The following is a 13,499-nucleotide window of genomic DNA, read 5'->3' as shown; positions in this document are numbered from 1 at the left end:
CTCCCCAAGCGCAAAAGCCTCATCTGCGATAAACACAAAGCTCATACCCTCAACAGTTTGCTCCCTGGATGGCAGGTTCAGAGTGCCGTTCTTTAGACGACGAGCGAACTCCGTCTGATCAATAACTCCCCCATCCGAATTGCGGCCATTTTTGCCAATATCCAAAAAAATAAACTCATAGTTTGCATTAACTATGGCTAGCATGACTATACTAAAAAAACCTTTATAATTATAATAAAATGTGCCGGAATTCGGAGGGGGGACAATGCGGACGTGCTTCCCATCAATAGCACCCCCACAATTGGGAAAATTCCACTTCTCCAGAAATTGATCAGAAATCTCCAGCCATTGCTCTGCGTTTGAAGGAAACTGTGGGGAAAAAATAAAAAAAAATAAAAAAAATAAAATTAGTGCTTGAGCACATCACATTATTAATTACACACACAGTTGTCTGTTAAATGCTTATGCAACTTGCTAAAAAAATATACAACAGGAAGGCAAAGGTTTGGATATGGGGATGTAACATCTACATACATTTCTTTTCAACCTCCTATTGTTCTTATATTGTAAAGGGCCATACACACTAGAAGATTCTCTGAAGACTTTTTCGTGCAGATTTAACTTTTCTATGTAGTGCAAGGGCCTACCAGATTGCATAGGATTTGAAAGTGTTTGTTGGACCTCATATTATTTGGTTTTGGTAAATCGGAAGGATAAATTGTTCTGACAATCTTCTAGTGTGTATGGCCCATTATACTCACCAGCTAGAGCTGAGATTTACAAACTACGGCCCTCCAGCTGTTGCAGAACTACACATCCCATGAGGCCTTGTAATTCTCTGACATTCACAGACATGACTAGGCATGATGGAAATTGAAGTTCGTGAACAACTGGTGGGCCATAGTTTGAAGACCTCTGAACTTGAGCTTTGGTATATGCTGACTTTGAGATTTAGCATGTGGGTGGGGGATGGGTAAGTAAAACTGGGCATTTATACATCAATTAGGGCTTGTGGTCAGTGAAGGTTTTAACATCATTACATAAACATACAGAATCATAGGTGGGAATGGATGGACTGATGTATTTTAGATAAATCATTAACTAGGTACTAAAACATTGGCCAAGGAATAATTGTTTGAGGGAAAGCAATAAAATGACCCAAATTCAAAATACTGTTAACAGGCAATGCGTTTAGGGACACATAGGAGAGAATGGTGGGGTGGTTAGTGGGTAATTTTACAAATGGTTAAAGATAATCTACATCTTTACTACTATGTGCATGCGGACAGAGGGTAGTTTACAAATAATGGCCTGTGTCAATTGCTGTACATCCAAAAACATCATAATTCGGGTGAAACTAGTAATACATGTAATGTAATGTAAAAAATCAAACATACCTTGATATAGTCCTTCTGCAAGACCTTGATGATGGCAGAGCAGGTCTCAGGGATGATGACTCCAAGTGCTTGGGGGGAGATGCCTGTGGTGAACTTCAGATCCTGCAGGCTTCTCCCTGTTGCAAGATACCTCAACGTCGCAATTAACCTTTGCTCAGGAGTAATTGCAAGCCGCATACAAGTATCCTGCTTCAGAATATAGGGGGACACCAGGGCAAGAAGACGGTAAAAGATGGGATCCGTCATCCTCAAATAATTCCTGAAGTCATCAGGATTATTTTCCTGGAGCTCCCTCAGCAAGGACATATGAGAAAATTGATCACGGTTAAGCAACCAATTTTTCGTCCAGGAGGTCCGCTTCTTCTTCCTATTGCTCGTACGTCGTCTCAGAGCCAAAACTCCAACACTAACGACAGCAACGGACGAATTCACGGTCGCCATAATAAATTCTCGAACGATGTCTCGGAAAATAGCGAAATGTCGTCAACCAAACAAATGCTACCGAAATCAGCGCGAGATGCCCAGAAGGGTCACGCCAAACACTCACTTCCTCTTTTGTAGCGGCGAACGTGCGTGGAACGTAGTGACGTCATTTTCTGTCGGAAGACAAATGTCCTGGGCAAGTTTGGAGCACTTTTCAACAGACAAACAACAAACACACCAGCCGCGAACATTTGTAGGACGTTCCGTCGGCCGACGATCGGTACGTGTGTACGGGGCTTTAGGCTAAAAACCGCTGAGTAGAGAGAGGAGAGAGAGACCGAGTCAAATGAGAGCCTAAATCTAGTACATCCGATTAGTTCAGCGGACGAATAATTTTTGCATGCTAGTCGCCATATCGAAAACAAATAGGTTACTAAGTACGATAATTCTCATACGACAATAAAAATTTGGAAGTCATGTAATGTATTTGTATTGTATTTTCAGATAAAAAAAATGTACTGATTAAACGAAAATCAACCGATCTGGTATCGTACAAGAAATCTTTTTGTGTTTGTCCCTTCGGAAAATTTTGGGCGAAAGCTGTGTACTAATGATCAGATTATCGTACGATCACTTTGAAATTGATATTTTTTGTACGATATTCTCATCGGGTGTACTAGGCTTTACCTGGTCAGAAATTTTCTGCAGTGGCAACAGCATTGGAGGTGGCAGAGTCACTGAAACCAGTACATTCATTCATACCTGTGTTAGGAGACCTTTACAGTGCGAGCCCAAGCTGAGCCATCATCCTAGTGGCAGACAGTGGTGTGAGGTGCTTTCTGTATCTTAAAGGAATATACAAGCCCTATACTCTTCCATCTCTCATCATATGGCCCTTGGTTAAATAAGGATCCCCTCCCTTGATCTCTGTCAAAAAATCCATGGCACAACTATCAGCCCATTCCCGCATGCCAAAGTCCTAGGTGTAGTCCTGGACTGTGAACTCTCCTTTAAGACCCATGTCCAATCATTCTCCAAATCCTGCTGCCTCAACCTACGCAACATCTCCAATATATGCCCCTTTCAAACTAATGACACAACAAAGCTCCATGTTCACTCCCTGGTTATCTCTCGCCTCGACTACTGCAATTCCCTTCTCATTGACTTACATCTACATAAGCTATCCCCCCCTTCAATCCATCATGAATGCTGCTGCCAGACTTATCTACCTTACCAATTACTCAGTGTCTGCTACTCCTCTTTATCAATCCCTCCACTGGCTTCCGCTCACCAAGCAAATTCAATTTAAAATATTAACAAACAATTACGAAGCCATCCACATCTCAGCCCCCAGCTACATCACTAGCCTAGTCTCAAAATACCAACCTAATAGTTCTCTTTGTTCCTCTGAAGACCCAAACAAAATAAGGTGAAAGACACACCTTTCTCCTGCGCTCAGAAAACGAGGCTCCCCGAGTGCTCTTCCACAAAGCTTTGCAAAAGGCGTCTCAGATGGCTATGGTCTTGCTGCCCTAAAGGACTGGGGCAGTCCAACAGTACTGCAAACAAAAACACAAAAAGGGCGCATCGACCTAGCGCATTATCCTCAATATGGTTTTATTGTTGTAACATAAAAAAATGGCTACTCACAAACACAGATGAAATCAATCATATCGGACTCGAGCGGCTCTGAGGAAGAGGCGTAGGCCTCGAAACGCATCAGCCGTCATCCTAATAGGACAATGGACTTTCGTATGGACTACTTTTGACACTCAAGTTTCTGAGTCCGATATGATTGATTTCATTTGTGTTTGTGAGTAGCCATTTTTTTATGTTACAACAAAAAACCATATTGAGGATAATGTGCTAGGTCGATGCGCCCTTTTTGTGTTTTTTGTTTTCCTCTCAAGACCTCCTGCTCTCTAGCTTCCTCGTCACCTCCTCTCATGCTCACCTCCAGGACTTTTCCAGAGCCTCTCCTATCCTATGAAACTCCTTACCCCAATCTGTCTGATTATCTCCTACTCTATTAGCTTTTAGACAATCCCTGAAAACCCTCCTTATCAGAGAAGCCCATCCTACCCACACCTAACAACTGTATTTTCATTTTCTCCATCAGCTCATCCCCCACAGTTATTGCCTTTTGTTTCACTTGACACTCCCTCCTAGATTATAAACTCTAACGAGCAGGGCCCTTTCCTCCTGTATTGAAATGTATTGTAACTAGGGATTCACCGAAATGAAAATTCTGGGCCGAAACAGAAACCGAAAATGCAGGATGCCCTTGGCTGAAAACCGAAACCGAAAATGACTTTTCCCCCCAAAAAAATTTTAAATAGATAGAACAGGGGCATACACCAAAAACAGACGTACACCTGTCGCTGCCACCCTGTCACAGTATTTGTACTGTGATAGGTTGGCAAGAGGTTAATTTAATTACCAATGGTATTTGTATTATGCAGCATGAGGGGGCTAATGTATTGCCACTGCTGGTCACTCATCTATTAGTGACCGACCAGTGGCAGTTAATTAACCCTTGTGCTGCATTAGTGCAACCAGTATCAGTGTTAATTAACACTGGTTGCACTGATACTGGTTGCACTAATGCTGCACAAAGGGGTTAATTAACTGCCACTGGTCGGTCACTAATGCATCAGTGACCAGCAGTGGCAATACATTAACCCCCTCATGCTGCATAATACTAATACCATTGGTAAGCTGCCTCAGCTCTCCCCCCCCCCACTGCCTCAGCGTCCCCCTCGGCAGTACACCCTCCCCCCCTCTGGCTCAGCGTCCCTCCCCATCCCAACGATTCAATCTCCTTACACTCTGCTGAGTGCTCCTCCGGTGTCCTTCATTCAAAAGAAGCGCCTCTGGCCGGCGGCCCGCCTCCCGGTGATGTCACTACTACTACGATGTGTGTATGAATGAAGTGACACACCGGGCGGGAGGGCGGGTGAGCGGCCGCTAATAGATATAACTATGTGAGCTTCACTTCCCTGTCAGCGGGACTGTGTGTGAATGAACTGACCTGACACCGGGCGGGGGGAGCGGCCGCTAACAGCTATAACTATGTGAGCCTTCACTTCCCTGTCAGCGGAGATACATGCCTGACATCCCAACGATTCAATCTCCTTACACTCTGCTGAGTGCTCCGGCCAGAGGCGCTTCTTTTGAATGAAGGACACCGGAGGAGCACCGGGCAGCTGTCAACCAGAAGGAAGTGAAATGTGGACAGGGAGGATAATTGGAGCTAGAGGGGAGGTTTGGGGGTCATTTAATGGAACTGATCCCCCCTGCAGCAGCTGAGAACTGGCTTCTCCACCTCCTCTCCCTCCCGCCCACTTTCAGCTACTGCAGGGGGAAACTACAGGGGATCAGTTTCAGTAAACTTTGTCCCAGCAGGAGCTCCTGTCAGTGTGCTGTATTGGGGAGAACTACACAGGCAACAGATACTATCCCTTCTCCCGGGACATGCCACCCAAGGCGTTTTAGTGTCTGCTGTTTGCCTGTCTGTCTAGCCTCAAATAGGCTCGTTCTAGTTCACACCAGCATACATCCCCAGGGTGGGTGTTCTCACACTGCCTATGGGGATGTTATGGGTCACCCACAAATTGGTTGGAGTACACCTGATTGGACAACTGCAATTATTTGCTTTTAAGGATTGATTATGTCTGTAGAGACGATATAGCCAGTTGATGGTTCCTGACGAAGCCAATCTGCGAAACATGTTGAACCAGGCATATTATGTCCTTACTTACAGTTTATGGAGTCTTTGTATATATGATTTGTTGTTTGTTATTGATGTAAAATGTTTTTAACATTTGTTAAACTTTATTAAAATTATATTTTATTAATATATGCTCATTTAATTGTTGACAGCCTCATACCCTCTAAAGTCCTAATCAATTAGGTCACAACCTGACTGGGTCTTGGGACCATGTCATCCAGGAGCTATGCCTTTTTTCCTTTTTTCCTCTTTGTCTCCTTTTACTTATTGGATGTGGGTATGTAGGCTGCCTGTAGGACTGATACAGCAACATTAAAAAAAGAACATGGTCTCTTGCTATTACCACCAAGAATTGCTTTACTCATTTAAATATTGTAAGCAGAACCAAGTACATTTTTACTATATAAAGTTGTGGCTAACTGATGTACAGCTAAGAGACAACCAAAAACAGACACATTCATTCCATAGGTGGAGATGAAGCTACAATCTAGAGCAATTAATGTGTAAAGTGCACAAAAATACCAATGTCAAGCCTAATTCCTCCTCTGTTCTATTGTATCTGTTGGGGAGTTGTTTTCTCTGTTGTGTTGGAGTACAGGCCAGCTGAAATCTGCTGACTATGGGCACCTCTTGTGCTGTTAAATCCCTGTTTATTCAGCTCGGTGCATTTAAAAAAAAATGCAAAACGTCTTTTGCTGAGCAGCAGCAACCAAGTGACATCCCCCAGAATAGGATGCAGAACAGCAGGGAGTTGTGAGGATAGTTCAATATTGGGGCCGTGTGCTGTAAGAGGCCAAATCCAGTGCACAGGTGAGTGTAAATAGAAGGTATTCAATGCCATCCTGCACCATACAACATCTACTGCTTATATTCCTTTCTAGTATCTTCCACACTTACTATAAATTATTCATACAGTACATATTATCAGTTGTAAGAAAATTGCTAGGCATAAGCCTTATACCTATTTTGAAAATAAAATTTAAAAATTTCTCTTAAAGCGGAGTTCCACCCTGGTTATACATTTCTTTACAAAAATACCCCCGGGACAGTCAGGGCTAGCACATTCCACAATGGCTAGCCTCTGATCTGTCCCGGGTTGCACTTACCTTTCAGGAGATATACTTACCTTGAAATTGTCTTCTCCAGCGCTGCCATCTCAGGTGTGGGCAGCTTGAAGCCAGCACGATCCTCTTCCGCGTCCTCTTCGGTCCTCTTCCTCCTTCTTCGGTCCCACGATGCACTGCACCGGCCCCGACGTCACTTCCGGGTCGCGCGCGTCATCCCTCCACAGCTTCTGGGCATGCCCAGAAGCTGTTTAGAAGGGGATGACGCGCGCGCCCCGGAACTGACGTCGGGGCTGGTGCAGGCGCAATGATTCCTGGGAGCTATGACGTTCAGCTCCCAGGAATCATTGCAAAAGCCAGGAAGTGACGAATCGCCGTGGCCGCCGAGGGGAGGAAGAAGGAAGTAAGGTGAGTATATTTTCTCTAAAAGGTAAGTGAAAAAAAAAAAAAAATTGCGATTATCCATTTGTTTTTCAGGTGACCGGGAGCGAGAAGATGGAGGTAAGTATAAATTTCGGGTGGAACTCCGCTTTAATTCTCCCAATACTTGTTATGTATTCAATGTTGTGTATGAAGGATTGCTTTTAATGCTACATTCATTTAGAAAACAACAGTATATGCATTTCAAATGATATGCCCTTGTTACTGCAAGTTTCATAGCAGCCCTGTGCTAGTGTAAATGAATTTAGTTACCAGATATATAAACTGGTGGAAGTGTTAACTGCTGGATATATCTGTTGTGTGATGGAGCTACAATAGGCTGATACAAGGGGAACACATTTTCTTCCAGATCATCCAAAAAATAGCAGCACACTTATAAAAATATCTACTTACATTTCATACTACTCAATAATCTGTGTTTTCTATTAAGACTTTTTTATACGTAGGGCTTACTGTCATCCTATGGTTTCTGCTAAGCAAAACACGTTTTTTTTTGCTTTTTAAAAAAAAAAAATTAATTGTCATTTCATTTAGAACAAACTACTGATTTTCACTTGCTTCTTTGGACTATTAATGTGTATGTAAAGCCAAAACTTTTTAATGTAGGAGAATGTTAAGACTCACTGTTGGCAAGATTTCTCTCTACCTAAGAATTCTAAAAATGAAAAGGCAAGGAGAAAGGAAATTTAGAGTTTTAGAAAGTTGTCGATAAAACAGGTTTCCCCATTGGAAGATCTCCCAAATCTCTAGTTCCTGTGACAACTTAAACATTTTGGATTTCCCATTACTTTTTGTACTGGAGATAATAGTCACCAGGACCTATGGAGAGGGTCAATCTCCCAGTGGGAACACAGACAGGAATATAAACCTGACAGGGGTTCTTCTATCCCAAGCAAAGAAAAACGTTTTTGGGCTTCACATACAGTTTACTTAGTATTCTTACCCTGCTTATTCATTCTTTAGTGAGCAGGCTGATAGCAGAGAGATGACACTCAATCTACAAATGTTATGGGGAAATGGTGGTGTCACCTTGACTGGCTGTGATGTGTGTGAGGTGAATGAATCTCAAAATTTGCCAAATAGAATTGCAAATCCTGGCGGCAGAAAAAAGGACTGGGGAATCTCTGTCCTCAGTCCCTTACTCTGTCTCATAAGTAAGACAGGGATCTGCTTAGACCCCTGATATTTCACCAAAGCCCACCAATGCGGTTCCTAACAAAATTGTAAAAAAAAAAAAAAAAAAAAAAAAAAGAATAAAAATAAGTATTGTAAAAAATAATAAAAAGTAAATAAAATAAAAATAAACTGCTGACACCAATCTCTGTGCTACTGACACTGTCCACTGCCCTATATACAGTATATATATATATATATATATATATATATATATATATATATATATATATACGGTATATATATATATATCTATACTGTATCTCACAAAAGTGAGTACACCCCTCACATTTGTGTAAATATTTCATTATTATCATGTGACAACACTGAAGAAATGACACTTTGCTACAATGTAAAGTAGTGAGTGTACAGCTTGTACAACAGTTTAAATTTGCTGTCCCCTCAAAATAACTCAACACACAGCCATTATTGTCTAAACCGCTGGCAACAAAAGTGAGTACACCCCTAAGTGAAAATACCCAAATTGGGTCCAATTAGCCATTTTCCCTCCCCAGTGTCATGTGACTCGTGTGAATGGGGAGCAGGTGTGTTAAACTTGCTGTTATTGCTCTCACTCTCATACTGGTCACTGGAAGTTCAACATGGCATCTCATTGCAAAGAATTCTCTGAGGATCTGAAAAAAAAAAAAAAAATTGTTGCTCTACATAAAAATGGCCTAAACTAGAAGAAGATTTCCAAGAATCTGAAACTAAGCTACAGCACGGTGGCCAAGACCATACAGCAGTTTAACAGGATAGGTTCCACTCAGAATAGGCCTTACCATGGTCGACCAAAGAGGTTGAGCGCACATGCTCAGTGTCATATCCAGAGGATGTCTTTGGGAAATAGACGTATGAATGCTGCCAGCATTGCTGCAGAGGTTGAAGGGGTGGAGGGGTCAGCCTGTCAGTACTCAGACCATACGCCGCACACTGCATCAAATTGGTCTGCATGGCTGTCATCCCAGAAGGAAGCCTCTTCTAAAGATGATGCACAAAAAAACCTGCAAACAGCTTGCTGAAGACAAGTAAACTAAGAACATGGATTACTGGAACCATGTCCTGTGGTCTGATGAGACCAAGATAAACTTATTTGGTTCAGATGTGTCAAGTGTGCGTGGCAGCAACCAGGCGAGGAGTACAAAGACAAGTGTGTCTTACCTACAGTCAAGCATGGTGGTGGGAGTGTCATGGTCTGGGGCTGCATGAATGTTGCCGGCACTTGGGAGCTACAGTTCATTGAGGGAACCATGAATGCCAACATGTACTGTGACATACTGAAGCAGAGCATGATTCCCTCCCTTCAGAGACTGGGCTGCAGGGCAGTATTCCAACATGATAACGACCCCAAACACACCTCCAAGACGACCACTGCCTTGCTAAAGAATCTGAGGGTAAAGGTGATGGACTGGCCAAGCATGTCCCCAGACCTAAACCCTATTGAGCATCTGTAGGGCATCCTGAAACGGAAGGTGGAGGAGCACAAGGTCTCTAACATCCACCAGCTCCATGATGTTGTCATGGAGGAGTGGAAGAGGACTCCATTGGCAACCTTTTAAGCTCTGATGAACTCCATACCCAAGAGGGTTAAGGCAGTGCTGGAAAATAATGGTGGCCACAGAAAATATTGACACTTTGGACCCAGTTTGGACATTTCCACTTAGGGGTGTACTCACTTTTGTTGCCAGCAGTTTAGATATTAATGGCTGTGTGTTGAGTTATTTTGAGGGAACAGAAAATTGACACTGTTATACAAGCTGTGCACTCACTACTTTACATTGTAGCAAAGTGTCATTTCTTCAGTGTTGTCACATGAAAAGATATAATAAAATATTTACAAAAATGTACGGGGTGTACTCACTTTTGTGAGATACTGTATATATATCTATATATATCTATATATATATGTATTTATTTATATTATACACATGCACATGTGTTTGAGCTTTGGGGTGGACACTCTAATGCAATTGGCTGCACAAACCTATGTTTATATATCAAGTTGTTTATCTGGAGCACTATGATAATCTTTTGAGTTTGATGTATATTATCTATGATCTTACCTAAAGCCCAGCTCCGAGCACAGCACACACAAAAAAAAATAAAATAAAATAAAACAGCAGCAGGGCTTCTCACCCTGCATGGGTAAAATGTTCATTAGGCATAGGAGGTAGAGCAAGAGGCTGCATTACTTACCTGATTCTGTGCTGCAGGTAAATTCTGGCACTGTTCAAACTGCAGTTAAATAGTGGTAAAAGGGATTGAAAAAGAGGCTCTGTTACTTATCTGACTCTCTGCTCCAGCAGGCTCCGGTGCTCTCTACTAATTCATGAAGCGCTGGTCTGTGCATGGAGCCTTGGCATCATCACAAACAATGTAGGGCTAATAACCCTGCATTATACGATGTGTAGGCAGAAGTGCAACCACAGCCTAGAGCAGCTTACAGAGAATGCTGTTGTCAGGGTTGCCAACCTCCTGCGGAATCTTTTACTGACAAAATATGGGAAACTTAGTGATGGGGCACATTTTTTTACTGACAACCTGAAAAATTACAGAACAAAAAAAAACAACAAAAAACTAAGGTGATCGATGTATAAACAGTATAAATACGATATGGAAACACTGAATATAACAAGTCATTTGCCTGGTTTACACTTACAAAAGTCAACATAACATGACAAATTATCAACCCCTGATATGTACGGAAAGTCACTAATTTATACAAACTGTCAGTAAATTTACTTAGCGGCTGGCAACCCTGGCTGCTGTGGACCGGTTGCATGGATCGAAGGCCTCTTCTGCAACCCCCCTAGACTTATTGAGCTTTTACAATTGCAATGTCGGGGGGAGGTCCCAATGCAAAGGAAATTTATTCTTTATTTAGTGAATGAGGGTTACAGCGTCTGACAGAGAACAGTAACAGTGTCATCAGATATATAAAGAATGACAGGAGTCATATTGCATGTTGTGTCCTTCCTTAGTAAAGAAGATGTAATATCAAAGTACAGATAAAACAGATTAAAGACAGAAATCGTTACTGCATTATTAAAAGCTACAAGGGTGTTTTTTTTAAGTTTGGCATTTGGGGTCCTTTTTCTAAAATGCAGTAAGAGGTATTGAAGTGAGACCAATGCTAATATTCAGATTAATTGCAATGGATAAATTTAGCACGATAAAATGTGCAGATTTTAATGAATAATGTTGACTGGGGTGTACAGATGGTTTCTTGCTGACTGTGGTGTACAGATGGGCTCTTGCTGACTGTGGTGTACAGATGGGGTCTTGCTGTCTGGGGTGTACAGATGGGCTCTTGCTGACTGGGGTGTACAGATGGGCTCTTGCTGACTGGGGTGTACAGATGGGCTCTCGCTGACTGGGGTGTACAGATGGGCTCTTGCTGACTGGGGTGTACAGATGGGCTCTTGCTGACTGTGGTGTACAGATGGGCTCTTGCTGACTGGGGTGTACAGATGGGCTCTTGCTGACTGTGGTGTACAGATGGGCTCTTGCTGACTGGGGTGTACAGATGGGGTCTTGCTGACTGGGGTGTACAGATGGGCTCTTGCTGACTGTGGTGTACAGATGAGCTCTTGCTGACTGTGGTGTACAGATGAGCTCTTGCTGACTGGGGTGTACAGATGGGCTCTTGCTGAGGAGCATTCAGAGCTTGCTTGGCCCCTGTCAAGGACTTTAAAGCAGTATTAAACCCAAAACCAAAAAAATTATATATTGCAGCTTACCAATCATTAGAGGCGGTGTTGCATCAGTTTTTTTTTTTCTTTGATTTTTTCCCCTCTGTTTTCCCTGGTGATCTGGGCAGTAATTGTATTATTAGTGGGACATAACTCTGGAAGAATGAGAACAGGAGGCACAGCGGACATGGAATTGTCAGTCGGGAGGGGGGGATAGTGTTAAACGTATTAGCATATTTAGATACACTAACAAAGTGAAAGTGATTGTAAAGCTTTGTTTTTTTTTTCAAAGTAAAGAAGAGGTTTATTCTTACCTGGAATTGTACAGAGCAGCCCTGAGCCTCCTTTTCTCGAGTCCCCCCGCTGGTGCTTTGGGCTCCTATCCTCCACCGACTGCCCCCAAAGACAGCTGGTTTCTATAGCGGCACTCCTGCGGGTTCGTTGTTGAGGGGGGATACGAATGCCAAAAGAATGCATTAGGGTAACAAATAGGCTTTAGAACCACTTGAGACCAAACTCCAGCTAACACTATATAAGCAGTTCTAGCAAACTGTTTGTTTTTTTTTTTTGGTTTTCCTTTTAGCATAAAGATTTTACACAAATAAATAAAAGCTGATCTTTTTAATCAACCCTGCCAATGTTAAATGGTTTGTCTCATCCATGCAAACCGATACATTCTGCTGGGGGGCTTGTGCTTTTGAAAAACAACAGGCTTGCTTGCTGTAGCACCAGATGAAAATAGAAGACAGAAAGCCTAAAAAAATCAAACTAATACAGTCATCACATCTAAGAATTTGTTAGCTGCAATATAATAAATGTTTGCTTTTGGGTTTAACACTGCTTTCACGCTGCTTCTAAGGCTGGGGTTTCATTGTGTTGTAAAAAACACATCTTTTGATTTTATGCGGGAACTCATCCACTGATTGGGTATAATAACCAAAGATCAACTCATTTATAGATATTTTATGTTGTAATATTGCGTTTTTTTTGTGCTGTTGACAAAGTGATCATGTTATCAGCGTACATGGAGAAGTGGAGTTCTGTTGTTTTTAGCTAAGTAATAAAGACTTGTTTAGGTTGCTTGCATTCCGCATATGACAGCAGTTATTAGGATTCCTCAGCTTGGAGGAGGATGGAGGTACAAGCGTAACCTCAGTAAATATGAATGGTTCTGTGTGCACAACTTTACCATTCCTGGATCTGAAGAAACCGAGGTGAGTAAAGAGCTTATGCTTATTTTGTCTATGCATTCTACAAATGTATTATTTGTATTCAGATGGGTTATTGGGTGTCAGCAGGTGATTTAATACCATGTAATGTTATAGAGGTAATTTACATTTTTTTTTTCCAATTATTTTTTCAAATCCTTTTTACTCTTTGGGAAAAGGGAAATATACCCCTTTATGCCTAAGCCTTTTTCTGACACTTGTTGCTTACAAGTTAAAATCAGTATTTTTTGCTAGAAAATTACTTAGAACCCCCGAAACAGTATATATCATTGCAATATTTTATGTCACACTGTATTTGTGCAGCGGTCTTTCAAATGCAATATTTTTGGAAGAAATACACTTTCACGAAT

The 13,499-nt window shown here is 42.0% G+C and overlaps 1 protein-coding gene across 1 annotated transcript in view; it reads left to right on the top strand.

Moving 5' to 3' along the window:
* Positions 1–13,061: 13,061 nt before the first annotated feature.
* Positions 13,062–13,499, top strand: part of DDN (dendrin) — a gene marked incomplete at its 3' end in the record, with an annotated part of 28,281 nt that continues 27,843 nt past the window's right edge. Inside the window, exon 1 of the mRNA XM_082248137.1 lies at positions 13,062–13,134. Within this exon, the coding sequence (XP_082104263.1) occupies positions 13,082–13,134 (53 nt within the window). The 5' untranslated portion in view covers positions 13,062–13,081. The remainder of the gene's footprint in view (positions 13,135–13,499) is intronic.

Source organism: Pelophylax lessonae, assembly GCF_965119305.1.
Source record: "Pelophylax lessonae genome assembly, chromosome: 2".
In the NCBI taxonomy this organism is placed as follows: domain Eukaryota; kingdom Metazoa; phylum Chordata; class Amphibia; order Anura; family Ranidae; genus Pelophylax; species Pelophylax lessonae.
Note: the sequence above shows the minus strand (reverse complement) of the source record. Positions and strands in the feature narration are given on the sequence as shown.